Here is a 26,096-nt window from a genome sequence, read left to right on the forward strand (position 1 = left end):
GGATTACAATGATCTGTCAACAATGCCATCAATGTGAGTTCCTAGATATTTTCTTACCTTCCCTTTCACTACATTCAAGTTTTTTTTTAAATTCACTCCTGAAATATGGGTACTGCAGGCTGCACCAGTATTTGTTCCCTATCCCTGGCTGCCCTTGAGAAGTTGGTGATGAGCTGCCTTCCTGAACCACTGCAATCCAATGATGTAGGTAGACCCACAATATCATGTTCGAGGAGCTTGACCCAGAGACTTTGAAGAAATGGCAATATATTTCCAAGTCGGGATGTTGAATGGCTTGTAGAAGGGCTTACAGATGGTAGTGTTCCAAGTATATGCTTCCCTTGCACTTCTCGAAGGTAGCAATCGCAGATTTGGAAGGTGCTGTCTATGAAGCCCTTACTGAATTTCTTTAGTTCATCTTCTGTATGATACACACTACTGCTACTGAGTGTCAGTAGTAGAGGGGGTGGATCTTGTGGATGTAATGCCAATCAAGTGGCTGCTCTGTCCTGGATATTTCTTGAGTGTTCTTGGAGCTGCACTCATCCAAGCAAGTGGGGAGCATTCCATTACCCTCTTGACAAGGTCTTTTTGGCACCCACTATCAGAAGTAGGAGGGAGGTTTTGAGAGGTCGATGCAATGCCTAGGAGGTGGTGAGCAACAGACTAGCAATAGGGGATGGGAGAATTCAATGACTGCTAAATCAATCAATAAGGAAATGGAGCCAGTGATGATTTGTAAGACAATAGGTGACTGGGGAGCTGCACTGGTACGTGACATGATGCAAGTAAAAAAACAGGGCTAACACAAGAGTGAAGGAGTGTGAAGAAACCTGAAAACCACATTTTCCATACTCCTCCCATCTGTTCTGTTATTGATTGCATGTTTCCTCATCATACTAAACCTTACTAACCATCTCCCACTCAAAAGGAAGAAGATGAAGGGCAGAAAAGATAACAATGCAAATAGAGGGAATCGAAAACAGTTAAAGGGAGGAAAAAATGCAGCAATGGGATGAAACAGAAATAGGATATTAAAGACGTCTGAGACAGTGATACGTTATCATTTCTCCAATTCACTGTTAGCAATGTCACAGGACATCAAACAACATTTTGTAAAGTTTACAAGATAGTCACAGAAATAGACTGATGAGCCACTGTAGCCACAGTAAATTACTGCAAATACAAATTTGTAGGCAGTTGGTCAATATGCCATTTTACAACATAATTCACCTATAATTGGTGCCTGCAGCTATCTTGCATGATAAAGTTTTGTTTTTTAAAGTGCATTAATCATTATATAATTGACATCTACAGATTTAGAAAAAATTAGTAGCAGACCTTTACATAAATTTCACAGAACAGAGGTCATGTTGGTAAAATTAGATGCAGCATCGCAAGTGAAAAGATTGATCTACAATTATTATTTGTTTAAAAAGGAAATGAATAACGCACTTATACAAATGTTAAGCACATGCAGTCAGTGGAATACCAATCTAGTGTACCATAAGGATTCAGAGCACATTCATATCTGCAAAGTCGAAACAACAAATCCAAATTACAGATTCAGCTCCTTTTTGCATTTTAGTGAAATCAAGTAGATTGTTACATATATACAATGACCTTGAATGTTGATTCTGTTTCGATGTTCTATTTTCTTACAAGGTTAAAATGGTAAAAATAATGCAGTAGTTAACTTCTGTCTTATTTATCACCCATAATTTTAATGGAAGTTCGAATCAAATTCGACAGAAACAGCAATAAATTGTTGGAGATCAAGAGAATCCTTTTTGACATCATACCTCTGAGTTTAAATGAATTAATCCCCTCAGAGTTCCTCAAATAAAAGCATATAGGCCACAGTCAGACAACTGGAATTAACCTGATGCAACAGCACTCATGAAATGTTCTCGCAGATTTTGCTCAAACAAAAATCACTAGTTTGTCAACTTCATGTCATAGAAGTTGCCAACCAACACAATGTAATATCATTTTCACAGATACAAAATGATTAGTACAAATCAGCCTTTGTATCAACAACCTTAAACTAATATTTACACTGTTCAGAGGCAACACCGTACTGCATTAGAAAACATTCCATCAATATTACTTACAAATTACAAGCGCAATACGTACCACCTGCAACATCTTGTAAAATTTGTTTGAAAGTGGGAAAATAGCTGCTTTCTGTAGTTTCTAGGATTTTAGCCATTTTTCGAACAACTGGAGTCTGAAGCTAGAAGAATGTAACAGTTAAAGTAAGACTAATTTCCTGCACTTACCAATAAGCAAATATAATGGCAACAGACACTAAACATTTTTAAATTTAGGATACAGACTAAGTTTTGAAAGAAAAAAGGAAAGCCAAATACTCCAACCTGTTCTTGCTCCACTTACTTGTTCATGAATACACAGCAAGTTTTCTTTCCTTGCCTTCCAAAAATCCAGCTCTGTCTTCGGACCTGGATTAAGTCCTTGCAACAATGGTTCAGCTGAATCCTTCTTCAATACATCCCGAATCTCATGAGTCCATTTGATTACCATCGATTCAATTGGATGAACAATTAAACGATCATAATGGTCCAGCCTAAATTGCACAAAACAGGAATGAAACAGAAATCTCAAATAATTCACCTTTGATTAAATAAAATTATGAATTGAAATGACACATAAGCAATATGAGGAAATCCTGGACAAGACAGAAAGATTATACACACTGCATGTCTTATGTCATTTACTTATTTATATTTTCTCAGGATATTGCCTATCTTTGCAGGTTTGTATAACACCTCAAACATTTACTGCTTTACACTGAGACCTACTGCCAGTCATCCTCTCCTTTCCCTTTCTGTATCTTTGTGGTTGTTTTTCCATTCTCGTTCTTTTTTTTTAAGAATGCTGTTCATCTGTAATGCCTTTCAACTTTGACAGAGTGAGAGCTGAAATATTAATTTGTTTGTTCTCTTCAGAGATACTGCCTGACCTGCTGGCATTTCCAGCATTTTCTGTTTTGGTTACAGTGGTTATCATTGTCTAACAGTCAGTAACTAAGTATCAAAACGTGTAGTAATCTTCTAATTTTCTAATGTGCTACAGTCATGACAAACAATCTTTGCCATTTGATTGGCAGAGCAACTGACCTCGGGAAAAGTTTTTTTTAAGCCAAAGGCAATATTGCTTAAATAGATCCAAGTTCCAAATAAGACAACAGAATTGGGTTGGAATGCCAAGACATAAATTGTTTAATTTATATAAAATTTTAATATCATTTGTTTTAAGTTAAGGTTTTGGATTTGGGGTTCATGGTGTTTCTCTGTATCTGAAGTTAATAATTAAATTGCATGTATTTCTGTAACCATGAAGACTTTTTTTAAAAAAACAGTTGCGAAAGCTACTTTAGCTATACTAATGTATTTCTTAATCGAAGGATGAGTTATAACTTTGCAAGGTAAACCATTGTTCTTAAAGGTCTGTTAGAAATTTCTAGTTTAGGGGCTTTTAAAGTTTAGGGGAAGCATCCGTAGCTTAAAGAGAAATATATTTTTCAGTTTCACTTTGTCTTCAGCAGTTCTGTGAAGCCCTTAAATGGAGATAGTTGCACAGATTGTTGCTCCCGAGATGGATGGAATACAGCAAAACATAAGAATAACGGAGATTGTCATAGTCCCAATCTAAAAGTGTTGGGACAAAAGAGGCTACTTGAAGCTGAGTACAGTGAAATCCCTGTGTATATTAGCTCCAGGAAGAATCTCTCAGCATTTCCAATCTCAGAGTTAAAGTCACAATCACCTTAATCTTATCGAGGTATTAGGAAACAATATTATTCTCTGGCTGTGAAACAAGTGCTTTTAGGCAATGTACAAGGGACTTTTTTTGGAACCTGTCAAGGGGTGTTCTGGAATTGACGGAATTCTCCATTTACTGTGCTTTTCAAACTCTTTGAATTTGTGTTATAAATAGCTTGGTTTATACTATTTTAGCTTCGGTTCTTCTGGTTAATAAACTTCAGTTTTATTACTAAAATAAAACCTTCAATATTTCATTCTTGTATTTCGGTGAGAGACCACATCATTAAAACAAAAGTAAAACAAAACATGACCTATCAGGCCAGGTTTCCGGCATCTGACTTATCCAGTAATAATATAAGAAGGGATTGTAATATTGCTGAGAAAAAAGCCGCAAAGATTTAAGTATGTAGAGTTAAAAAGGTAAAATTGAGGAAAAAAACAGTTAGAATCAGGTAAATTAAAAGTTACAGTAGTACAAATGGGAGGAAAATAAGACAAATATATTCAAACTCTTTATTTTTGAATAAGATTGAGTTTTCCTGGTTTGCAAATTAACAATGGTATTACAATAATAATTATTCTAGTTTTTTTTGTTTTACTACTTTATTTAGTATTAGTCTTTGCTTCAGTAATGGTCTCAGTATGCAAACATCAAGCAAGGTCACTTTGCTAAATCTGAAAGCAATCTGAAATGCAGCTCTGGGATGTCACATGTAAGCAAAGTTAACGAGTAAGAAGCTCCTGGGGCAAAAACATCATAGTTCTGATTTGGTAATCCACAGCAACATGACAGCACTTATTAGCATAAATATCTAGTGATCTTTGTTGTGGATCTGCACTTGTCTGACATTAATTTCAATCTGGCGCCAAATCAAGAGGATCTCTATGTGTCTAGCTCCAATGAAATCATTAAGCAAGAAAGTAGTTAGTCACACTAACGTATTCTCAGACAGCAAACTGGAAGTAAATTGCATTAATCACTTTTCAATAAATGAAATTTTGATTAAAATTTTCTAAAATTTAAAATAAATGACGAACATAAATGTGGACTATAGTAGAAGCTAAAATATATTTTGTGAACATTAAAAACACTTAAAAATCTGGCACTTCTTTTATCATCAGAAACAACATTGCTTTTCTTCACTAATTATGAAATTAGTACACTTATAGATGCACAATTAACACCTCATTCAACAAGACAGCTTTTTTACAGCGAGACTAATGGTACAATGGTGCAACGTCAGGGATTTCAGTTTATGGTAAATTCAAGTGCATACTATAGAAAAGCATAGAATCATAAAAGCAGGCATGTATGGACTCCAGAAAAGGTTGTCACTCATTTTATGTTTTGGAAGAATAAACACTGAGTGTTGACAGTTTTACCATCATTATCACTGCAAGATCAGGCCCGATGAAATTTTCCAAACTTCCACTGTTCACTGTCTTCAGAGGACAAACCAAGAATATCAAAAACCTGTCTATACAACCTGCCCAACTCCATAGGTCTAATTCACTCTCGACAAATGTCATATGGCTACAAATTTCAACAGTACTCTCTCAGTCGGTGCTTCTGAAAGCTTTTCAAATTTTGCACCATTAAGAAAATTTATTCTTAAGCTAAAAAGACAACCAGCCAGATCTCTCAAACAACCAAGAAACAAAAAAGGTAGATAATGCAGAGCTATAACAACACAAGGTTTCAAAACACAATACCAATAAGAACATGACCAAATTGCTCCAGATATATAATAGTTTGGACTACTTTAACCATTTTGGAAAGCTCCTGCCCTTGTGGAGATAATGCATGCAAGAGAACCACATAATGCTGATATTCTAACTGGGACACGGTACTTTGATGTGCATTTATAAAAACAAACATATGCACTCATGTTTCTTTTGCTCATGGGATATACGTGTTGCTGGCAGGCCAGCACTTATTGCCCATCTCTAATTGAAATGAGGTGATGCTGATGAGGTGATGTCTCCTTGAACTGCTGCAGACATTGGGGGAGTAAGGAGATGCACAGTGCTTTGAGGAAGAGAGTTTTGAGATATTGACCCAGTGATGGTGAAATAATGCTGTATAATTCCGAATGAAAATGTATGAGACTAGAAGAGAACTTGCAGATGTGAGTGTTCCCATGCAATTGCTGTCCCTATCTTTCTAAAAGGTAACTTTTGAAAGGTGCTGATGGAAGAGTCAAAATGAGTTATTGCAGTGCATTTTTTCGATGGTACATACTGTTGCTGCTGTGCACCAGCACTGAAGAGTGAATGTTGAAGGTGCTGGATGGTGTGCCAATCAAGCAGGCTGCCTTTTCCTGGATAGTGTCAAGCTCAAATATTTCTGGAGGTCAACCCATTCAGGCAAATGGACAGTATTCCATCACACTCCTGACTTGTATCTTTTACAATGGTGGTCAGGCACTGGGGAGACAGGAAATGAGTTATTGCTGCAGAATTTCCTAGTCTTTGAAATGCAGTTGCAGTCACAATATTTATATGGCCAGTCCAGTTCAATTTGTTGTCAACTGGAACCCGTTAGCGTTAATACAAGGGGATTCAAAGATGACAATGTCATTGAACATCAACAGGATAATGGTTTGATTCTCTCTTGTTAAAAGCGATCACTGCCTTGCATTTGAGTAGCATGAATGTCACTTGCCATTTATCAGCTCAAGCCTACATGTCTTTCAGGTCTTGCTGCGTGTGAACACAGAATGCTTCAGTCTCTGAGGAGTGAGAAATGGTGTTGAACATTGTGAAACCATCAGTGTGCATCCTAACTTCTAACTTTATGATGGAAGGAAGGTCAATAATATAGCAATTGATTAAAGTTGGCCTTCGGACTCTACCTTGAGGAATTCCTGCAGTGACATCCTAGGCTAAAGTATGCTTCATGAAATTGCTTCGGTTTTTTTATACATTTAACTTCAATCAGCACTTGACAGCTTGGCTCAGTTATTAGTCCTCTCATCTAATTCGGAAGGTTGCCAGATTAAGCCCCACTGAAGATCATAACTTAAGCAGGTACTTCTGTGAAACGCTGATGGAATGCTGTGCTTTTGTTTTTGAGGACAATAATAAATTACATGCTCAGATGGACATTGAAGACCTCAAGGCATTATGTAAAGAACAAGGAGCCCTTCTGCGGTTTGGATTCTCCAACACCAATAGAACTGACTGGTTAATAATTGTCTAACTGCTGTGCATGGGCTGTTATTGTGTTCTAAATGACCATCTATAAAAATGACTTGCACATCAAAAATACTTCACAACATGCAGCGTTCTGATATGTTGTGAGATCCTACAAATACAAATCTTTATTTTGAAGTTCAGCAATGAAGATAGCTCTGAACAAGATACCAAAAAAGGGTAATGTACAAAAACGCAACTGAGGTTGGAAGATTGACTCTAATTACACAATTACATGTAGCTGACGATTGCATTAGTTAATTGCAACTCAGATATCCTGTCAAATGTTCTGTAGGCGAGGTTTTTCACATTCAGCTTTGTTCTGCACAAACCCATAAAATTATATAAATGCATGAAATGCAGAGCAGCAAAATAAATGCTCTAAATTAAAACATCTACCTAGAACAAAAAAATAATCAAAAGCCAGCAGACACATACGTTTAAAGTTTCAGCGGGATAGTTCACTGAACTCTATTAATGATTGATAATGGAGGTAAATGGACAAGAGACACACAAAGCATGTGCAATGTAAATTAGAGTAACATGCTTCTGATCTATATGACTGAAAACAAATATTTAATGTAGCCTGGCTTTGCTGATGTGTGGTCTTTGCCCATGTAGTTGCAGTCCATGCAATGTCACCAACTGTCACATACTTGTCAGCTGCCTGCAAAAAGATGGCAGAGACCAAACTGTCTTTACTGCTCCAAGTTCCGCCAATATTCCCTGTTCCCTTCTGTTTTTGTTTACTCACACGCCCTGCTGTCCACCTTCCTCTACCACTTCTTTCCATTCAAGGGAGAGAGCGCCAAAGGGAATAGGAGGCAGCATCTAAGGCAACAGTGAAGACAGAGGATATGGAGGAAATGACAGGAATCATAAGTGGGAAGGAATGGTGATGTGAAGCAGAGGGAATGGTGAAGGAAGCAGCAGAGCAAACAGCACAAGTAGGAGAAAGCAAAGAGTGGTGAAAAGAGCAGCAAGCAACTGGAATGGCAAAACAGACGACAGGCAGTGAAAGGGTTCCTGAAGCCAGGACTTCTCCAGTTTCTGTATACCCAGCCCCCAGAAATAAAAAATCAGAGTCCAAATGTTCAATATTAACGGTTCCTAACATACAGGGAGGAGAAAGTGAAGACTGATGATGCTGGAGATCAGAGTTGAAGAGTGTGATGCTGGAAAAGCACAGCCGGTCAGGCAGCATCCGAGGAACAGGATAGTCGGCGTTTCAAGCATAAGCCTTTCATCAGGAACTCCTGAACAGCTTATGCTCAAAACGTTGACTTCCCTGCTCCTCGGATGCTGCCTGACTGGCTGTCCTTTTCCAGGACCAGAGTCTTCGACTCTGTTCTTAATATGCAGGTGATCATGCTATTAACACTGATTACGCAGGCTACGTAGACAGATATGATTTTTTTGCCTGTGAAATGTTATCACTAGATGAGACAGAAAAGATCTAATTTTACAACTTACCAGCTGGTGGGTAATATGGCAAACTAGACTACCCAGACATTGTCAACAATGGATACAATCGGATGAATTATGAAATGGGCAGACATTCCACTCGGCAATATTATGCGCAGTTAGTGATGCTCAGAATCACCAACATATATTCATATCCACAGTATCATCAATCAGATTTTTAAATTGCTGATCAATATAGATGAGTGATTTATTGATTAATTAATCAATTAATTGAAAGATCTGTGCAACTGCTAATTGTGTATATGGTCAGTGTTAACATCTGCATTCGTGACAAGTATTTAACGTTTGCTCCTTACTTGTTCCCATTCCCTGGTTTTTGACTGTTGCCTCCCATTTTGGCTGCAACGCTGGGTATAGGCAGGAGAGTCCGTCCCATCGCTTGGCCATTCACAACATAAACTTTGTTTCTAATATTTTCCACATGACGGTCTACATCTTGTGAAATAAACTGTGGCCATGTTCTGTGGTTTCTCTTGCATGAAAGGACTTGTACTAGAACCTAAGGAAAATGGTGGGAGAATTTTTATTGGTTTAATTGTATTGCATTATTAATACATCAAACAATTATGAAATAATGACATGTAATGAATTCAAGAAACCTGCCAAAATCTGACACGCCAGAAATGACACAGCCAGTGTCCTGTGTGATTTGGAACACGAGTTACCTGGATTAAGTATTTGAACATTGGTAACTATGGCCAAGGTTTAGACCTAGCATGTAACAGCCATTTCAGTAATGGTAAGATGAGGTCTGCACCTGGGTCAGCCAACATCAGAAGATTTTATATAATTTGTGGAAGTTTCAAATTACATTTTTGGCTTCAACGGAAGTCGTAGGGGGGAAATAAGCAAGTAGGATTGCTTTTTGGGTTCACAATCCAGTAATTACAACTGAATGGTGAATTTAAGAAGACTGGAGTTTGGGGATATTCTGGAGGACTACCTCTGACTCTAATCCAGTCATAGCTGTCACATTCAAAATAGCAGGACAAAGACAGAATATTGGATGAAAAGCTGCAGAAAAATTATAATGAAACTTACTTCAAAGACCCATTGCTTTGTTAAAAGATTTAATAAGATTTCATTTTATATAAAGATGGTTTCAGTAATTTTGAGAGAAATGGACCACAATTGCTCTCTGCAGATATGCTGGTGTTTACAGAATCATAGCACATTTAGCACTGAAGTATTCAGCCAGAGTCCGTGTCAGAGCCTGGATAATAACTCAGTTTGTTCCACTCCCCCATATTTTCTCCATACATTGACAATTTGCTTTACCTTCTAACATAAATCTAATTCAATCCACATTCACCAAACAATCAGGCATTGTTTCCAAATCCTAAACACTCTGTACCATTACTAAGGCTGTATCTCCACGTCCACATCGGATTTTGTCTTTGGTGTGACCTTTTCTGTTTGTGAATTCTTCATCTGTACGCATCTGAGGGCCTTGGCTCAGTTGGTGATAGAATTGTCTCTGAGTCTCAGGTTTGTGGAATCAGGTGCTGAACCAAGAAAAATCTAGGCTACGTTCAGCATTGTACTGAGGGAGTGCTAGACTGAGATACCATATTCTGATGTCCTCTTAGATAGACATGAAAATCAATATTTTGTTTAAGAGGAAGGAAGTTGCCCCCAGGATCCTGGCTAATACTTCTCCTTTAATCAACATCACAATAAACAAATGATCATTATCACATTTACTCTTTTTGGGAGTGTTGTGTGCAAATTACCAAACATGTTCCCTACTCTGCAGTGACTACGTTTAGTTAGTGCTTCATTGACTGTAAAGTACTTTGAAGCATCCAGTGATCACGAAAGGAAATTTTGGTCTGCCAGGTTTTGAACCCGATGTATCTGGGCCAGATTCCTCTCAATCTTGGGGAAATCAGCCCTCCCCAAGTTTAAAAGGGGCAAAACATTGTGAATGCTGGAAATCTGAAGTAAAAACAAAAACCACTAAGAATTCATCAGTTCTGGTAGCATCTGTGAGGAGAGAAACAGAATTAACATTTTCAGTTCAATATGACTTCTTCGGAACACCAAGTTAATGTTTTTTTTAATTCTAAACTTTTCCCTCCTCCATAGCTACTCTAAACTTGATACAAAGATGACTATTCAGAAAGATGCTGTACCACTGAGGCATACTCCAACTGACCCATTTCACTCCCCTATTAGCATCTCTAATTGCTTAGTGCACAGTTCTGTGTTAACTACAAAGCTGTAGATCTGTAGATCAGACCAGGTAAGGATGGTAAATATCCTTCCCTGAAGAATGCTAATGAAGCAGATGAGTCTTTGCAAAATGTGATGGCAAAATGGTTGTGATTATGTTACCTTTTTATTGCAGGTTTCTATTGAATTCAAATTCCACCATTTATTTCAAATCCACATCCCCAGAACATCAGCCTTAGCATGTGCACATTACAGTGTATGGCCCCACTTCCCTGCATCAACTTCCAATGAAGTCACACAGTTGCAGAAAATCAAGAAATATCAAGAAATATCTCACGTGCCATCCAATGAGTCCAGGTGTTTCTCAAGATCAGAAAAAGTTACGAAAAGCCGACTACATTTGAGCCTTGCATAGAGTATCATTGAGGGAATTTCTGTGAATCCTGAACACAATGTTGTTCAAATTTAAAGGAACATAGGTACAGGAAAGGAAATAGGTGCCAAACAAGGCAAGACAAAGGCTCAAACCCATCAAAAACAAAAGCATAAATTGCAGGAAAAGCTGGCAGCATCTGTGGACAGAAATCAGAGCTAACGTTTCAGGTCCAGTGACCCTTCTTCATAACTGCTCAAAACAATTCGAGCAGTTTTCAGTTCAGCTGCCCAGTTGTGGAACCAGGAACTACTGAAGAAACTTGAAAGAATAGGAATCAAAAGGAATCTGGAAGTACCAGCAGACCGGCACTGTCACCCTGCTGTTTCACAGATGGTCAAGTTGATATTCTGCGATGTCAGGGGAGTGAGACAAGACTTGCCCTGTTTAGCACACATAGAAATCATTGCAAGGTGGAGGGATTTAAGAGGGGTATCTCAGGAGAAAGATATCTAAAGCATAGCCAATGTTGTGGTGTTAGGAATGGGAAAGAAACAAAATGCAAAAGGAAGTTACGTACACAGGTAAGGGTGTAGCCATGAAGGGAATCAGTCATGTTCTTCTTTCTAGTTCCTTAAAAATTTCCCAAACAAAAATTCCAGAAGCAATAGTACAACATCTCATTACTAGCAACATGGCTGGGTGCCATCCAAAAAAAAGGATAAGTTTTGACTTTGTACAACAGTATGATTTCAATAAAAATTACAACAGACTATGAAATGGGCTGTGACTTCACTGTCATGCATTTTTTAAATTAACGCATGTCAAGATTTAACCTGTGCATTTGCGTGGGTACAATTGATAGGTAAGTTTTCTCACCTGAGGTTAAGTCCTCAGAAAATTACATTGACAGTGTATGCATTAAAACCTATTGATTGTGCAACTACATTGTCACAGCACTCAAATATCTATCAAGCCCTGCTATTGCCAGGGACATCTCAATCATGAGCATTATGAGGTTTTAAGTTATCAAACACACAGATCTTATCCTTGTTTATACAAGTCTTTGCTGTAGTATTTTATTGCAAGTATAAACAATTCATCATGAAACAGTTAGCTGTGATTGTAATGGTCACTCATCAACTCCATGGATACAAATGCATAAAACAAAGCAGGTGAGACAGATTGTTTGCTGTGTATTGTATGTAGCTAACCATAACTCAGCCTGGCCCTGAGTAAAGAAACAACATATTACAGTCTTGTTTGGTGTAGAAGAATGCAATTTCAGTTTATCACCCCACGTACCAACCTAAATAAACAAAACAGGGAACACACAGGCATTGTGTTTCTGATGGCTTATTCCAAACAGTTGGTGGGATGAGAGGCTCCTTAACATTTTTGCAAGAAAAAGAAACATGATGAAATTTTAGTCTTTTTGCTGTAATCAATTGAATCTGCAATTAAATGATCTATTTATGTGTAAACATGTCACCAGCAGGAACTGATTACGCAGGCAAGGTGACATGTTGAAACAACATCTTGTATTACCAAAAGGCAAATCTGCTACATGGCAAAGTATGAATTTGTTACACGCATTAACCAAATTTTTTTAAAAATTATAATGTGGGATATTCTTCAGGTTCATGGATAAGCAGTGTCAAATGTTGCTAGTGTAATGGGAAGGGGAGCATCAAGGAAGCAGCCATGGTTTCTTTAACAGTTTTATTTGCTAGATACTCTTTCTTCTTGCTTCCTTGGTCTTTACCTTTTCTCTCCGTAATTTATTTGCATTGGCACTTTCATTTATCCTCTCAAGTATCTTAGGTTTCATCTCCACCTCACCTTCTGCATTTTGGTTCAGTGATTCAGGACCAGGATTCAACCGCAAGTATCTTTGGATGTCTCACCCACAGAATGCTAGCCGACTCCACATTAAAGGGATTTTGGATGTCAGTCTTTACTGTTTTGCTGAACAAGTATGATTCTGTTCATGTGCACATAAATGACTGGGTGAGATCACTGCAGTCTATTGTCTTGTTGAGGAGCTTCAATGTGCAGGGTTTGGAGTCAAGGGAAGTAGCTAGGTTATTGAGGTTGAAGCCAGAATATCAAAGTCAGGATTAGTTCAGAAATCGCTGGATGAGCAATGCAGCATCAGGCTGAATGGTAAACTTGTCCTTTCAATTCCATGCTGCTGAGCATCGGATTTCCAGATGACATTTTACACATCTCCTTTCTAGCTTAAGGAGCCAGGCAAAGTGGGAATAGAAGCAAGCATTATGCCCCTTACAGGGCATGGAAAGGTTTTGTGGCTACTTGGCCCATTAGATCCATATTGACTGATAAAGAGTTATCAATCATAAGCCTTCCTTCCAGGTTACATATTGATCCACAGCCTTACAACACCTCAAATATGATGTATTAAGGGCCCCTATCTCTACCATCCTTTCAGACACTGAAATCAATCAGCTAACTCCTGCTTCTGATGTCATTAAAGGAAGTGCCATTTTGATTCTTATCAGAATGGCATTCAGCTCAAATCTCAGTAGATGCAGTGCAGTCTAGTTTGAGCAAGGAGCTGCCACCCATAGCGCTGAAAACTCAGACACAAGACCAAATTTATAGCTTACAACATACTGTTACTATTTTTGACACCTTCATTGGTATGAACATAAAGTACACACATCTTCCTGTAACTCAAGGAGCTTTTCAGACAGGGTTGGGGGAAATCAGCATTTAGGGTCACAGAGGGACATCCCTGATTTTGAAACAGCCATTAATACCTGGGAGCAGTGCAGGAACAGTTAGGAGCCAGGTGCAGGATGAAGACTTCCCAGTGACGGGCACACAGCCTTTCCTAAATGGGAACCATATTAATCTCATCAAACCTCTCCAAAGAATTCTTAATGAAATGAACAAATTCTTAAAAGAATCATTTCAGAATCAATTTGTTCCTATTTATGAAAAGATGAGAGGGTGGTGTAGTGGCAATGTCATTGGGCGAGGGATCCAGATCCCCAGAATAATACTTTAGGGACATGGGTTTGAATCCCTATGATCATGGCAAATGGGGAAATTTGAATTCAGTGGAAAAATCCTAGTCTTGTGGTGACCATGAAACCATATCAATTGTTATAAAAATCCTTCTGGTTCACTAACGCCCTATAGGGAAGGATATCTGCCACTTTTCCAGCTGCGCTTTTCCAGCAACACATTTTCAGCTCTGATCTCCAGCATCTGCAGACCTCACTTTCTCCTCAAAGATATCTGCCACTTTACCCAAGGTGGCCTATTTGTGACTCCAGGCCAAACAGCAATGCAGCTGAACTGCTCCTTCGGTCAATAAATGTGGTTCGAACTGGTAACATCCATGCCTGCAAAGTTGTATGAATTCCACTGCTACCAATGTTAAGTATAATTTTCTACTCTGTGGAAATCCAGCCACATAGTAACAGTTCCACATAACATTCAGCTACTTCCTCCTTTCCACAGGGCAAGTGTTGCGGATGTCATTGCTGGGTTGCATCTATTGACAGCAAGTGACTGATTTCACAGACATCTTCCACAGCATTAAATGAGCAGAGAGACCAGAGTGTCCAGGTACATAGATCCTTGAAAGTTGCCACCCAGGTTGATAGGGTTGACAAGGCATACAGTGAGGAGAAAGTGAGGTCTGCAGATGCTGGAGATCAGAGCTGAAAAATGTGCTGCTGGAAAAGCGCAGCAGGTCAGGCAGTATCCAAGGAACAGGAGAATCGACGTTTCGGGCATAAACCCTTCTTCAGGAATACAGTGTGTCAGCTTTTATTGGTAGATGGATTGAGTTCGGAACCATGAGATCATGTTGCAGCTGTGTGAAGCCACATTTGAAGTATTGTGTACAGTTCTGGTTACCGCATTATAGGAAGGGTGAGAAAGCTTTGGAAAGGGTTCAGAGGAGATTTACTAGGATGTTGCCTGGTATGGGGGGAAAGTCCTACGAGGCAAGGCTGAGGGAAATAGATGGTGACATCTTGAAAAATGGCCATATTAGAGAGGACGAAGTGTTCGCTGTTTTGAAATGCATAAAAGTGGATAAATCGCCAGGACCTGATCAGGTACACCCTTGAACTCTGTGGGAAGCTAGAGAAGTGATTGCTGGGCTTCTTGCTGAGATATTTGTATCATCGATAGTCACAGGTGAGGTGCCGGAAGACTAGAGGTTGACTAGCGTGGTGCCACTGTTTAAGGAGGGTGGTAGAGACAAGCCAGGGAACTATAGACTAGTGAGCCTGACCTCAGTGGTGAGCAAGTTGTTGGAGGGAATCCTGAGGGATAGGATGTACATGTATTTGGAAAGGCAAGGACTGATTAGGGATAGTCAACATGGCTTTGTGTGTGGGAAACCATGTCTCACAAACTTGATTGAGTTTTTTGAGGAAGTAACGAAGAGGATTGATGAGGGCAGAGCGGTAGATGTGATCTATGGACTTCAGTAAGGCTTTCGACATGGTTCCCCATGGGAGACTGATTAGCAAAGTTAGATCTCAAGGAACACAGGGAGAACTAGCCATTTGGATACAGAACTGGCTCAAAGGTAGAAGATAGAGGGTGGTGGTGGAGGGTTGTTTATCAGACTGGAGGCCTGTGACCAGTGGAGTGCCACAAGGATCGGTGCTGGGTCCACTACTTTTCATCATTTATATACATGATTTGGATGCGAGCATAAGAGGTATAGTTAGTAAGTTTGCAGATGACACCAAAATTGGAGGTGTAGTGGACAGCAAAGAAGGTTAATCAGATTACAACGGGATCTTGATCAGATGGGCCAATGGGCTGAGAAGTGGCAGATGGAGTTTAATTCAGATAAATGAAAGGTGCTGCATTTTGGGAAAGCAAATCTTAGCAGGACTTATACACTTAACAATAAGTTCCTACAGAGTGTCGATGAACAAAGAGACCTTGGAGTGCAGGTACATAGCTCCTTGAAAGAGGAGTCGTGGGTAGATAGGATAGTGAAGGCGGCGTTTGGTATGCTTTCCTTTATTGAGTACAGGGGTTGGGAGGTCATGTTGCGGCTGTACAGGTCAGTGGTTAGGCCACTGTTGGAATATTGCCTGCAATTCTGGACTCCTTCCTATTGGAAGGATGTTGTGAAACTTGAAAGGCTCCAAAAAAAGATTTAAGGATGTTGCCAGGGTTGGAGGATTTGAGCTATCGGGAGAAGCTGAATAGGCTGGGGCTGTTTTCCCTGGAGCGTCGGAGGCTGAGGGGTGACCTTATAGAGGTTTATAAAATTAGGACAGGCATGGATAGGATAAATAGGCAAAGTCTTTTCCCTGGGGTGGGGGAGTGAGGAACTAAAGGGCATATGTTTAGGGTGAGAGGGGAAAGATATAAAAGAGACCTAAGGAGCAACCTTTTCACGCAGAGGGTGGTATGTGTATGGAATGAGCTGCCAGAGGAAATGGTGGACGATGTTACAACTGCAACATTTAAAAGACATCTGGATGGGTATATGAATAGGAAGGGTTTGGAGGGATATGGGCCAGGTGCTGGCAGGTGGGACTAGATTGGGTTGGGATAGCTGGTCGGCATGGACGGGTTGGATCGATGGGTCTGTTTCCGTGTTGTACATCTCTATGAGGCTGTTTACGTTAGAGAGAAGAAAGGTGAGTGGTGACTTAATTGAGACATATCAGATAATTAGATGGTTGGATAGCGTGGATGGTGAGACCCTTTCTCCTTGGATGGAGATGGCTAGCACAAGGGGACACAGCTTTAAGTTGAGGGGTGATAGATATACAACAGATGTCAGCAGTAGTTTCTTTACTCAGAAGAGTAGGGGCATGGAACGTACTGCCTGCAACTGTAGTTGACTCGCCAACTTTAAGGTATAGACACATGGACGAGAATGGAATACTGTAGGTTAGATGGGCTTCAGATTGGTTCCACATGTTGGCGCAACATCGAAAGCCAAAGGGCCTGTACTGCGCTGTAATGTTCTATGTTTTATGTCTTGCAAGGACGCTGCATCTTAAAAACATTGTGTGATAAGCATAAATACTGGGCCAGCAACCTTTGATAGAAAAATCGGTCTCCAGATCAACTTGAAGCAGATGGCATGACTCTGTGAAAGTCCCCCATGCAGGGAGGTCTGCTCTCATAGGCAAGCTCTCACTGACAGCATACACTGATCTGATGCCTCTGGTGTTTACACATCTGCCTAGGTTAGCCTGTGATACATTTAACTTCACCACTTAAATGATGTAATGCTATCAGAATCTCTAGAATTCCCACCCTGTCTCACTTGTTGCAAATTATATTTCATGTACAAACAGGACTCGCAGAAAACCACTCGTGAGTACAAGATCCTGCAATCAATATCAAGTCTATGTCAATGCTTGGTTTCTGCACACCCAGTTAATTTGGTTTCTATACACACAAACCATGAACTGAAAGCCAAAGGTTCGCAAAGAATATAACCACATTTTCCCTGTTTAAGCACTAAAGGTGATGGGACACTGCCTGGCTTGAAGCCTTACAGTACAAACACAAAGGCCCCATGTCTCAAATTTTTTTGTACTTTAGATGAATTAAACTTAAACCAAATGTATGGAAAATCGTAAAGAGTACGCCTGAAATTGCCCAAGCCATGTTCACTATGAGATAGCTTTCTCACCAAACGCAATAAACAGTCAAAATCTACCCTGACTTATCCAAACCTGGCAGAGGCAGAAAGGTTTATGTTAACATCCTCAATCCGCACCTTCCACAGATGATTTCTTTTAGTGATTAATGAAATACCAACAAACAATTAAAGGGTGTAGGGTGCAGTTATACAGCATGGCTGCCTACAGACAGTGGCACCTATTCTGTGAACTAGCAGTGGGAACTGAGGTGGGTGCGTGTGTGTGTGTTTATGGGGCAAAATGTTAAGAAAATTTGCATGCATATGACAGCCATTTTGCTTTTTACGACCATAAGAAAGATAAACAGGAGTAGGTAGTTTGACCCCTCGAACACCATCCATGAGGGTCATGGCTTACCCAACACATGCCCACTTCACTGCCCTTGCCCTATAACCCTGGATTCTCCTACAGAACAAGAATTTAAGCTCAGTCTTAAACATACACAAGGACTCTGCCCCGCAGCTCTGTGGGAAGAAGTTCCAAAGACTCACAAGCCTCTAAGAAGACATTTCTTCTCACCCCAATCTTAAATTTATTATGAGACTATGCCGTCTCGTCCTAGATTCTCCCATGAGGGGAAACATTCCCTCAACATCTACCCTGTCAAGCATTTTTTGAATCTTATTTCTTTTAATGAGATCACCTCTCATTCTTCTAAATTCCAATGAGTCGAGTCTCAGTCTGTTTAATCTTTGTGCATAATTCCTGGTGTGGAAGGATTGTCTTATTTGACTAATCTTTCTCTGAACTACCTCCAATGAAATACTTCCCTTCTTTAAATAAGGGGACTACAACTTGTTACAATACTCCAGATGATGCAGAGCACTTCAAAACCAGCATGTTGAGGGTTGTTTGAATGGCTGTTTACTAATCTCATTCTCAAGTGCTGCCTTCCCTTCAGAAACCTGTGGGCCGAGTAACTCTGCTGTAAAGCACCTCAATAAAAATTCACTAATCCTACTATAGAGATAATCCTACAATTATACCAGCACATTGCAGACACCTGCCTAAACTATGAATGCAATAAAAATGTATTCTAAGAATACAATCAGATGTTTTTTTAAATAAGAGATGTTATGTATGTACATGTCTGTCATACTACAAACCGACCGACCGACTCCCACAGCTACCTAGATTACACCTCCTCTCACCCTGCCCCCTGTAAAAATGCCATCTCATATTCCCAATTCCTTCGCCTCTGCCGCAGTTGCTCCCAGGAGGACCAATTCCACTACCGAACAACCCAAATGGCCTCCTTCTTCAAAGACCGCAATTTCTCCTCCGATGTGGTCAACGATGCTCTCCACCGCATCTCCTCCACTTCCCGCACCTCCACCCTTGAACCCTGCCCCTCCAATCGCCACCAGGACAGAACCCCACTGGTCTTCACCTTCCACCCCACCAATCTCCGGATACATCGTATCATCCTTCGTCATTTCCGCTACCTCCAAACAGACCTCACCACCAGGGATATATTTCCCTCCCCACCCCTATCAGCGTTCCAGAGAGACCACTCCCTCCGCGACTCCCTCGTCAGGTCCACACCCCCCACCAACCCAACCTCTACGCCCAGCACCTTCCCCTGCAACCGCAAGAAGTGCAAAACTTGCGCCCTCACCTCCTTCCAAGGCCCCAATGAATCCTTCCATATCCGTCGCAAATTCACCTGCACCTCCACACACATCATTTACTGTATCCGTTGCACCCGATGTTGTCTCCTCTACATTGGGGAGACAGGCCGCCTACTTGCGGAACGTTTCAGGGAACACCTCTGGGACACCCGCACCAACCAACCCAACCGCCCCGTGGCTGAACACTTGAACTCCCCCTCCCACTCTGCCAAGGACATGCTGGTCCTTGGCCTCCTCCATCGCCAGACCCTGACCACATGACGCCTGTAGGAAGAGCGTCTCATCTTCCGCCTAGGAACCCTCCAACCACACGGGATGAATGTAGATTTCTCCAGCTTCCTCATTTCCCCTCCCCCCACCTTATCTCAGTCCCAACCCCGGATTCAGCACCGCCCTCTTGACCTGCATGTCCTTCTTCCCGACCTCTCCGCCCCCACCCCCTCTCCGGCCTATCACCCTCACCTCCTTCCACCTATTGTATTCCCAGTGCCCCTCCCCCAAATTTCCTCCCCCCAGCCCTTTATATCAACCCTCTTGGCACACCAGCCTCATTCCTGAAGAAGGGCTTATGCCCAAAACGTCGATTCTCCTGCTCCTTGGATGCTGCCTGGCCTGCTGTGTTTTTCCAGCACCACATTTTTCAACTCTGTTCTCCAGCATCTGCAGTCCTCACTTTTTCCATGTCTGTCATATAAAAGCAAAATACTGTGGATGCTGAAAACCTGAAACAACAAAAAAAACTGGCAGCATCTGTGGAGAAAAATAGTTCATACGCAGCCTCCCCTTCCAATACCACACTTGAAACATTAACTATTTTTGTCTCCACAGTTGCTGCTAGACCTACTGAGTTTCTCCAGCACATACTTTTTTTTAATTTTATACCTTTGCATTGTCTAGCAACCACAGAAATATTGACAACTTCTGATATACCCTGGTAAAGATTCTACACAGGACGATCTACATGCCAAATAGCAGAAACAATGTGCAAGCTAAGTCACCCCACAACCAACAAATTAGGTCTAAGCTACGTAATCCTGCCACATCCTATAGACCAGTGAGCCTGACCTCGGTGGTGGGCAAGGTGTTGGAGGGAATCCTGAGGGACAGGATGTAAACGTATTTGGAAAGGCAAGGACTGGTTTGGGATAGCCAACATGGCTTTGTGCGTGGGAAATCATGTCTCACAAACTTGATTGAGTTTTTTTTTAAGTAACAAATAGAATTGATGAGAGTAGAGCAGTAGATGTGATCTATATGAACTTCAGTAAGGCGTTCGACTAGGTTCCCCATGGGAGACTGATTAGCAAGATTAGATTTCATGGAATACCAGGAGAATTAGCCATTTGGATACAGAACTGGCTCAAAGGTAGAAGACAGAGGGTGGTGGTGGAGGGTTGTTTTTCAGACTGGAGGCCTGTGACCAATGGAGTGCCACAAGGATCAGTCCTGGATCCACTACTTTTCATTAATTACATAAATGATTTGGATGCGAGCATAAGAGGTACAGTTAGTAAGTTTGAAGATGACACCAAAGTTGGAGGTGTAGTGGACAGCGAAGGAGGTTACCTCAGATTACAACAGGATCTGGACCAGATGAACCAATGGGCTGAGAAATGGCAGATGGAGTTTAATTCACATAAATGCGAGGTGTTGCATTTTGGGAAAGCAAATCTTAGCAGGACTTATACACTTAATGGTAAGGTCCTAGGGAGTGTTGCTGAACAAAGAGACCTTGCAGTACAGGTTCATAGCTCCTTGAAAATGGAGTAGCAGGTAGATAGGATAGTGAAGAAGGTGTTTGGTATGCTTTCCTTTATTGGTCAGAGTATTGAATACAGGAGTTGGGAGGGCATGTTGCGGCTGTACAGGACATTGGTTAGGCCACTGTTGGAATATTGCGTGCAATTCTGTCTCCTTCCTATCGGAAAGATGTTGTGAAACTTGAAAGGGTTCAGAAAAGATTTATAAGGATGTTGCCACGGTTGGAGGATTTTAGCTATGGGAAGAGGCTGAACAGGCTGTGGCTGTTTTCCCTGGAGCGCTGAAGGCTGAGGGGTGACCTTATAGAGGTTTACAAAATTATGAGGGGGATGGATAGGTAACTAGGCAAAGTCTTTTCCCTGGGGTCGGGGAGTCCAGAACTAGAGGGCATAGATTTAGGGTGAGAGGGGAAAGTTATAAAAGAGACCTAAGGGCCAACTTTTTCACAAAGAGGGTGGTAACGTGTATGGGATGAGCTGCCAGAGGAAGTGGTGGAGGCTGGTACATTGCAACATTTAAAAGGCATTTGGATAGGTATATGAATATGAAGGGTTTGGAGGGATATGGGCCGGGTTCTGGCAGGTGGGACTAGATTGGTTTGGGATATCTGGTCGGCATGGACAGGTTGGAACAAAGGGTCTGATTCCATGCTGTACATCTCTATGACTCTATCCAATTATGAATAGTACTGGATGATAAAACAATTAACAGGAAGAGGCAGCTCCACAAAAATCCCCACACACAACAATGCAGGATCCCAGAACATCAGTACAAAAGAAAAGGTTAAGGTATTTGAATCAACTTCAGCCAGAAGTGCCGAATGGATGATCTAAATCAGCCTCCTCCCAAGTTCCCCAGTGTCACAGATTCCAGCCTTTATCCAATGTGATTCACTTCACTAGACGTCAAGAAGTGGGTAGGCAATGACAATCTCCAACGAAAGAGAATCTGAACATTTCCACTTCACATTCAATGGCATTACAATCATTAAATTAACTATTAACATCCTGGGAGTCACCATTGACCAAAAACTGAACATAACCAGCCATATACATACTGTCGCTATAAGAACAGGTCAGAAACTAAGAATTCTGTAGTGATTCACTCATAGCCCGTTGACCATCAACAAGTACAAGTCATGAGTGTCCAACAAGTCTCCAACTGCCTGGATGAGTGCAGCTCCAACAAAACTCAAGAAGCTTAATACCATTTAAGACAAAGCATCCCTGGTTGATGGGCACCGGATTATTCACCTTTAATATTAATTCATATCGCCAACACTCAATACCAACAGCATGTACCAACTATAAGATACACTGCACAAACTATCATGTTTCCTTCAAAAGCATCTACCAAACTCATAACCACTGTCACCTTGGAGGACAAAGGCAGCAGCAACTGAAAGATCTCCTCCAAGACACACACAATTGTGACTGCGAATTAGATCACTATTCCTTCACTGCCACTGGAAATTGTGGAACTCCTAACTGCACTGTGGGCCTAACTACCCACCAGTGATCATAGAATCCCTACACTGTGGAAACAGGCCATTTGGTCCAACAAGTCCACACCAAACCTCTGAAGAGTATCCTATCCAGACTCATTCCCTTTTACTCGACATTTACCCCTGAATAATGCACCTAACCTACACATCTCTGAATGCTTTGGGCAATTTAGCATTGCCCAATTCACATAATCTGCTCATCTTTTGGACTGTGGGAGGAAACCTGAGCACCCGGAGGAAACCCATGCAGACTCGGGGAGAATGTGCAAACTCCACACAGACAGTTGCCCAAAGCTGGAATCGAACCAAGGTCCCTGAGGCTGTGAGGCAGCAGTGCTAACCACTGAGCCATCATGTCGTAGTTAAAGGTTGCAGCTCACCTGCACCTACTCAAAAGCAATTAGGAATGGACAATAAAGGCTGGCTTTGCCACTGATGCCCATGTCCTGTGATTGGATTTTTAAAAAAATGTTTGAAATTGTAGTACTGGACTATTTTAAGTGAGTACTGTCAGCATCATTATCTTTCAAGAGGAAGTTGTGGAGTTGATTGAGGAGTCATTCGATGAAACTCACACTTGTTATTGGCTTAAAGAAGTTGAAATAGTAGAAATCTGTAAATGGTAATGTGCTTTCTGTCTCACTGAACTCATTACTTATAACATGAAAGGTAGAAATAAGGGGCATAACTGTCCCATATATTAATGGTTACTATTAGATAATGGGGATTAGTTAGTTTAATTAACTGGACACTGATGCACAGTGATTGCAACAGTGCACGTTCAAGTCCTGTACCTTATTCAACCCAGTCCAACACCGTCACCTCCACATCAAGTCCTGTACCAGCTGAGGTCACTATGAAGGTCCTGTCTTCTCAACCTTACCCCTTGCCTAAGACAAGATGACATTCAGGTTACATATACACCTCTCGTCTCCTTTTATAACAGAATAACCCTCCTGGATTATGGGGACTTTACTTTTGTATTCCACTACATAAATAAAACGAGTGTTCAATCCCAGACCCATGCTGAGTTAGAATTCAGCCGGGAATAGCAATGCAAGTGTCACAGCTTGCCTCAGGCAGAGGAAGGAATCCTGGTGATACATATTAATAGGTTAGCAGTTGAGAAGTGGATCGAGTTTTGCTTCTGTGCTCCCCACAACCCACTAAACTGAATAACCTGCTAACACTCAAAGTTCTTTAATTTAAAAAAAAACTTTATTCATAAAACTATCTTTATATACATACATAGTCACTAAAGCAGTTCAGTTCTATACAGTAGCATATGAAGGAACAAACAAACATTGGAGGTTGACTCTATCCAACAAACAAACCAAAGGCATTTTTTAATTGTGCAAGATTATATTTACATGCTAACTCTCAACATCCAGCCTTACAGAGGAAGGACAAAACCTTCTCTGAGATATAGAGAGAGAGTTGTTGTATTCTTTAAAAACATACACCAGCATGAATCACTTCCCTAAACTAAAGAGGAAAATGTTAATTGACTCAGATAAAGACACCAGCTGATAAATCCAGCCTTTCTCACCTCCTTTTAGTTTCCAGGTTCCTGAATAATGGCAAACATGACCTGAAGGTGTTAGAACTGAGATGCTACTAAAATTTGAGGGAAGCAGTCTAATTACAATATTCAATTACACTTACATCCCTGAAAAGCATTTGATTCTCCAACGCAGAATGCCTGCATATTTATGAAATAATTTTAAAATGCAGAATTAAATATTTTTAAGCAATCCTAAATTTGTTATGAAATCACATTTTGTAGCAAAATTACATTATTTATTAAGTGGGCTGAATAATATTTTTAAGTAACCTAAACAGCAGTTCTCAAAATAGCAAGATACTCACATAACTTTGTAATTGGCAAGGAGAAGTTATTAGAAATGAGCTTTGTTGTCTGGAAGTAGATCACCAGGACAATCAGTTTAAACTTATCAACCATGTTTGGCAAATCTGTTTGGAGGTTTTTTTGTGAACGATGTGATTGGCACAATGGATGAAGAGTGAATCAGTCAATGTGGTATATTTAGGATTTTCGAAATCCTTCAATAAAGTCCACATAAAAAGTTAGTGAACAAAACTAGATCGTGAGCCTGAGGTAACAACTGACATTGATTGAGAATTGAAAGACAGATAGAAAACAGAGGGCAAGAATTCTCAGATGGACAGGCTGTGACTAGTAGGATACCTCAAGGATCAGTGACTGAATCCTAGATACTCTCAATTTCTATTTGGATGTTGGACGAAGTTTCCAAGTTTGTTGGTCAAACAAAACCAGGCAACTGACTAATTTGTGAAGGGGGGTTACTTAAAAATATTGTTACAAGTCATTTTGACTAGAGGTCAAAATTATGCCAATAATTATACTCATCCAACTCCCTACCTGCCCCTTCTTCTGCAGTAATTCTGCAAACACATGCTCGCCTGTGTCTGACCAGTCAAAATATTACAGACAGTGTCTTCAATATAAATCAAACAGCTGTTGACTTTCAGAGGAAAAGACAGAAATTATCTGCCAAGATATTAAATCTCCCTGTGAAGAATCAAGGAAAAATAAATGCAGCCTGAAACCATTCAATGCATCAATCTACAGGATCCGTATATGACTGATTTCCTTTGGAAACTCAAACAATTTAGCATACGTTCCCTTCCTGGTCACCTCCATTTGTATACTAGTAGATGTCTTGTCTGGTTCTTGGATGAATGAGAGAGAGAGAGAGAGAGAGAGAGAGAGAGAGAGAGCGCGACTTGGAGTATTTTGCAATCTATCAGTGTAAAAGACAATAAACAGTACTTCCTGGTCTTTTCAAATACAAAAGGAGTCTGCATATTTCACAGTCACAGCATTTAAATGGTTAAATCTTCACGAGATTTATAAGCACGTTTTTTTAAAAAGCCTGCTGCATTCGACTGAGAAGCAGAAAGAAAGGGGAGCCATCCTATAAATGATCTTTTGGCCATAAGACATATTTAGGTATTTGGTAAAACAATAATAAACATAAAACACTAAAACATACTTTAAAAACAAAATAAACATAAAAATAAATTCATACTTAAAACAGAATGCAAATTAAACCATATAATTTGGCTCATCCAGCTTGTAAGTTCTCAAAATGTGGTTTCCATTTATTTGGAAACAAAGTACTCACCTCTTCGACCAATGTAGTAATTTGATTTATTGGAGATGCAGACAAGTGTCCAAACAGTAGAGCTCTTCTGTAATTCTCTTTTAGAACAGGACCACTAATTTTCTTGATTACATAAACAACTTTACTTTTGAAGTTTGAAGGTAACTGAAAATAAATTAAAACATGATTTGAAAATCAGTTATGTTTACTAATTACATACTAGTTGATAAACATAAATAGTGATGTGCAAAATGCTACATTTTTGAATACACAACAGCATCCGAAGCTGTCTGCAATTGCTGTTATTCTGTGTTGTTGAGAACCCAGCAGCATTTAGGCTTGGCAGCTCTAATATTCTCTTGTT

General features: G+C 40.3%; 1 protein-coding gene across 1 annotated transcript in view; it reads right to left on the reverse strand.

The window, feature by feature from the left end:
* The window catches only part of LOC148149901 (dynein axonemal heavy chain 11-like), a 170,439-nt gene that overhangs the window by 131,176 nt on the left and 13,167 nt on the right, over positions 1 to 26,096 (reverse strand). The window contains exons 2-5 of the mRNA XM_087987077.1: positions 25,754 to 25,897; positions 8,765 to 8,967; positions 2,398 to 2,587; positions 2,137 to 2,236 (exon numbers count right to left, since the gene is read on the reverse strand). Of these exons, the coding sequence (XP_087843203.1) occupies positions 2,137 to 2,236; positions 2,398 to 2,587; positions 8,765 to 8,967; positions 25,754 to 25,897 (637 nt within the window). The remainder of the gene's footprint in view (positions 1 to 2,136; positions 2,237 to 2,397; positions 2,588 to 8,764; positions 8,968 to 25,753; positions 25,898 to 26,096) is intronic.

The sequence above is a fragment of the Chiloscyllium plagiosum genome, unplaced genomic scaffold (genome assembly GCF_037043375.1).
Source record: "Chiloscyllium plagiosum isolate Xiang-an unplaced genomic scaffold, Cpla_swu_hap1 HiC_scaffold_5, whole genome shotgun sequence".
Taxonomy (NCBI): Eukaryota; Metazoa; Chordata; class Chondrichthyes; order Orectolobiformes; family Hemiscylliidae; genus Chiloscyllium; species Chiloscyllium plagiosum.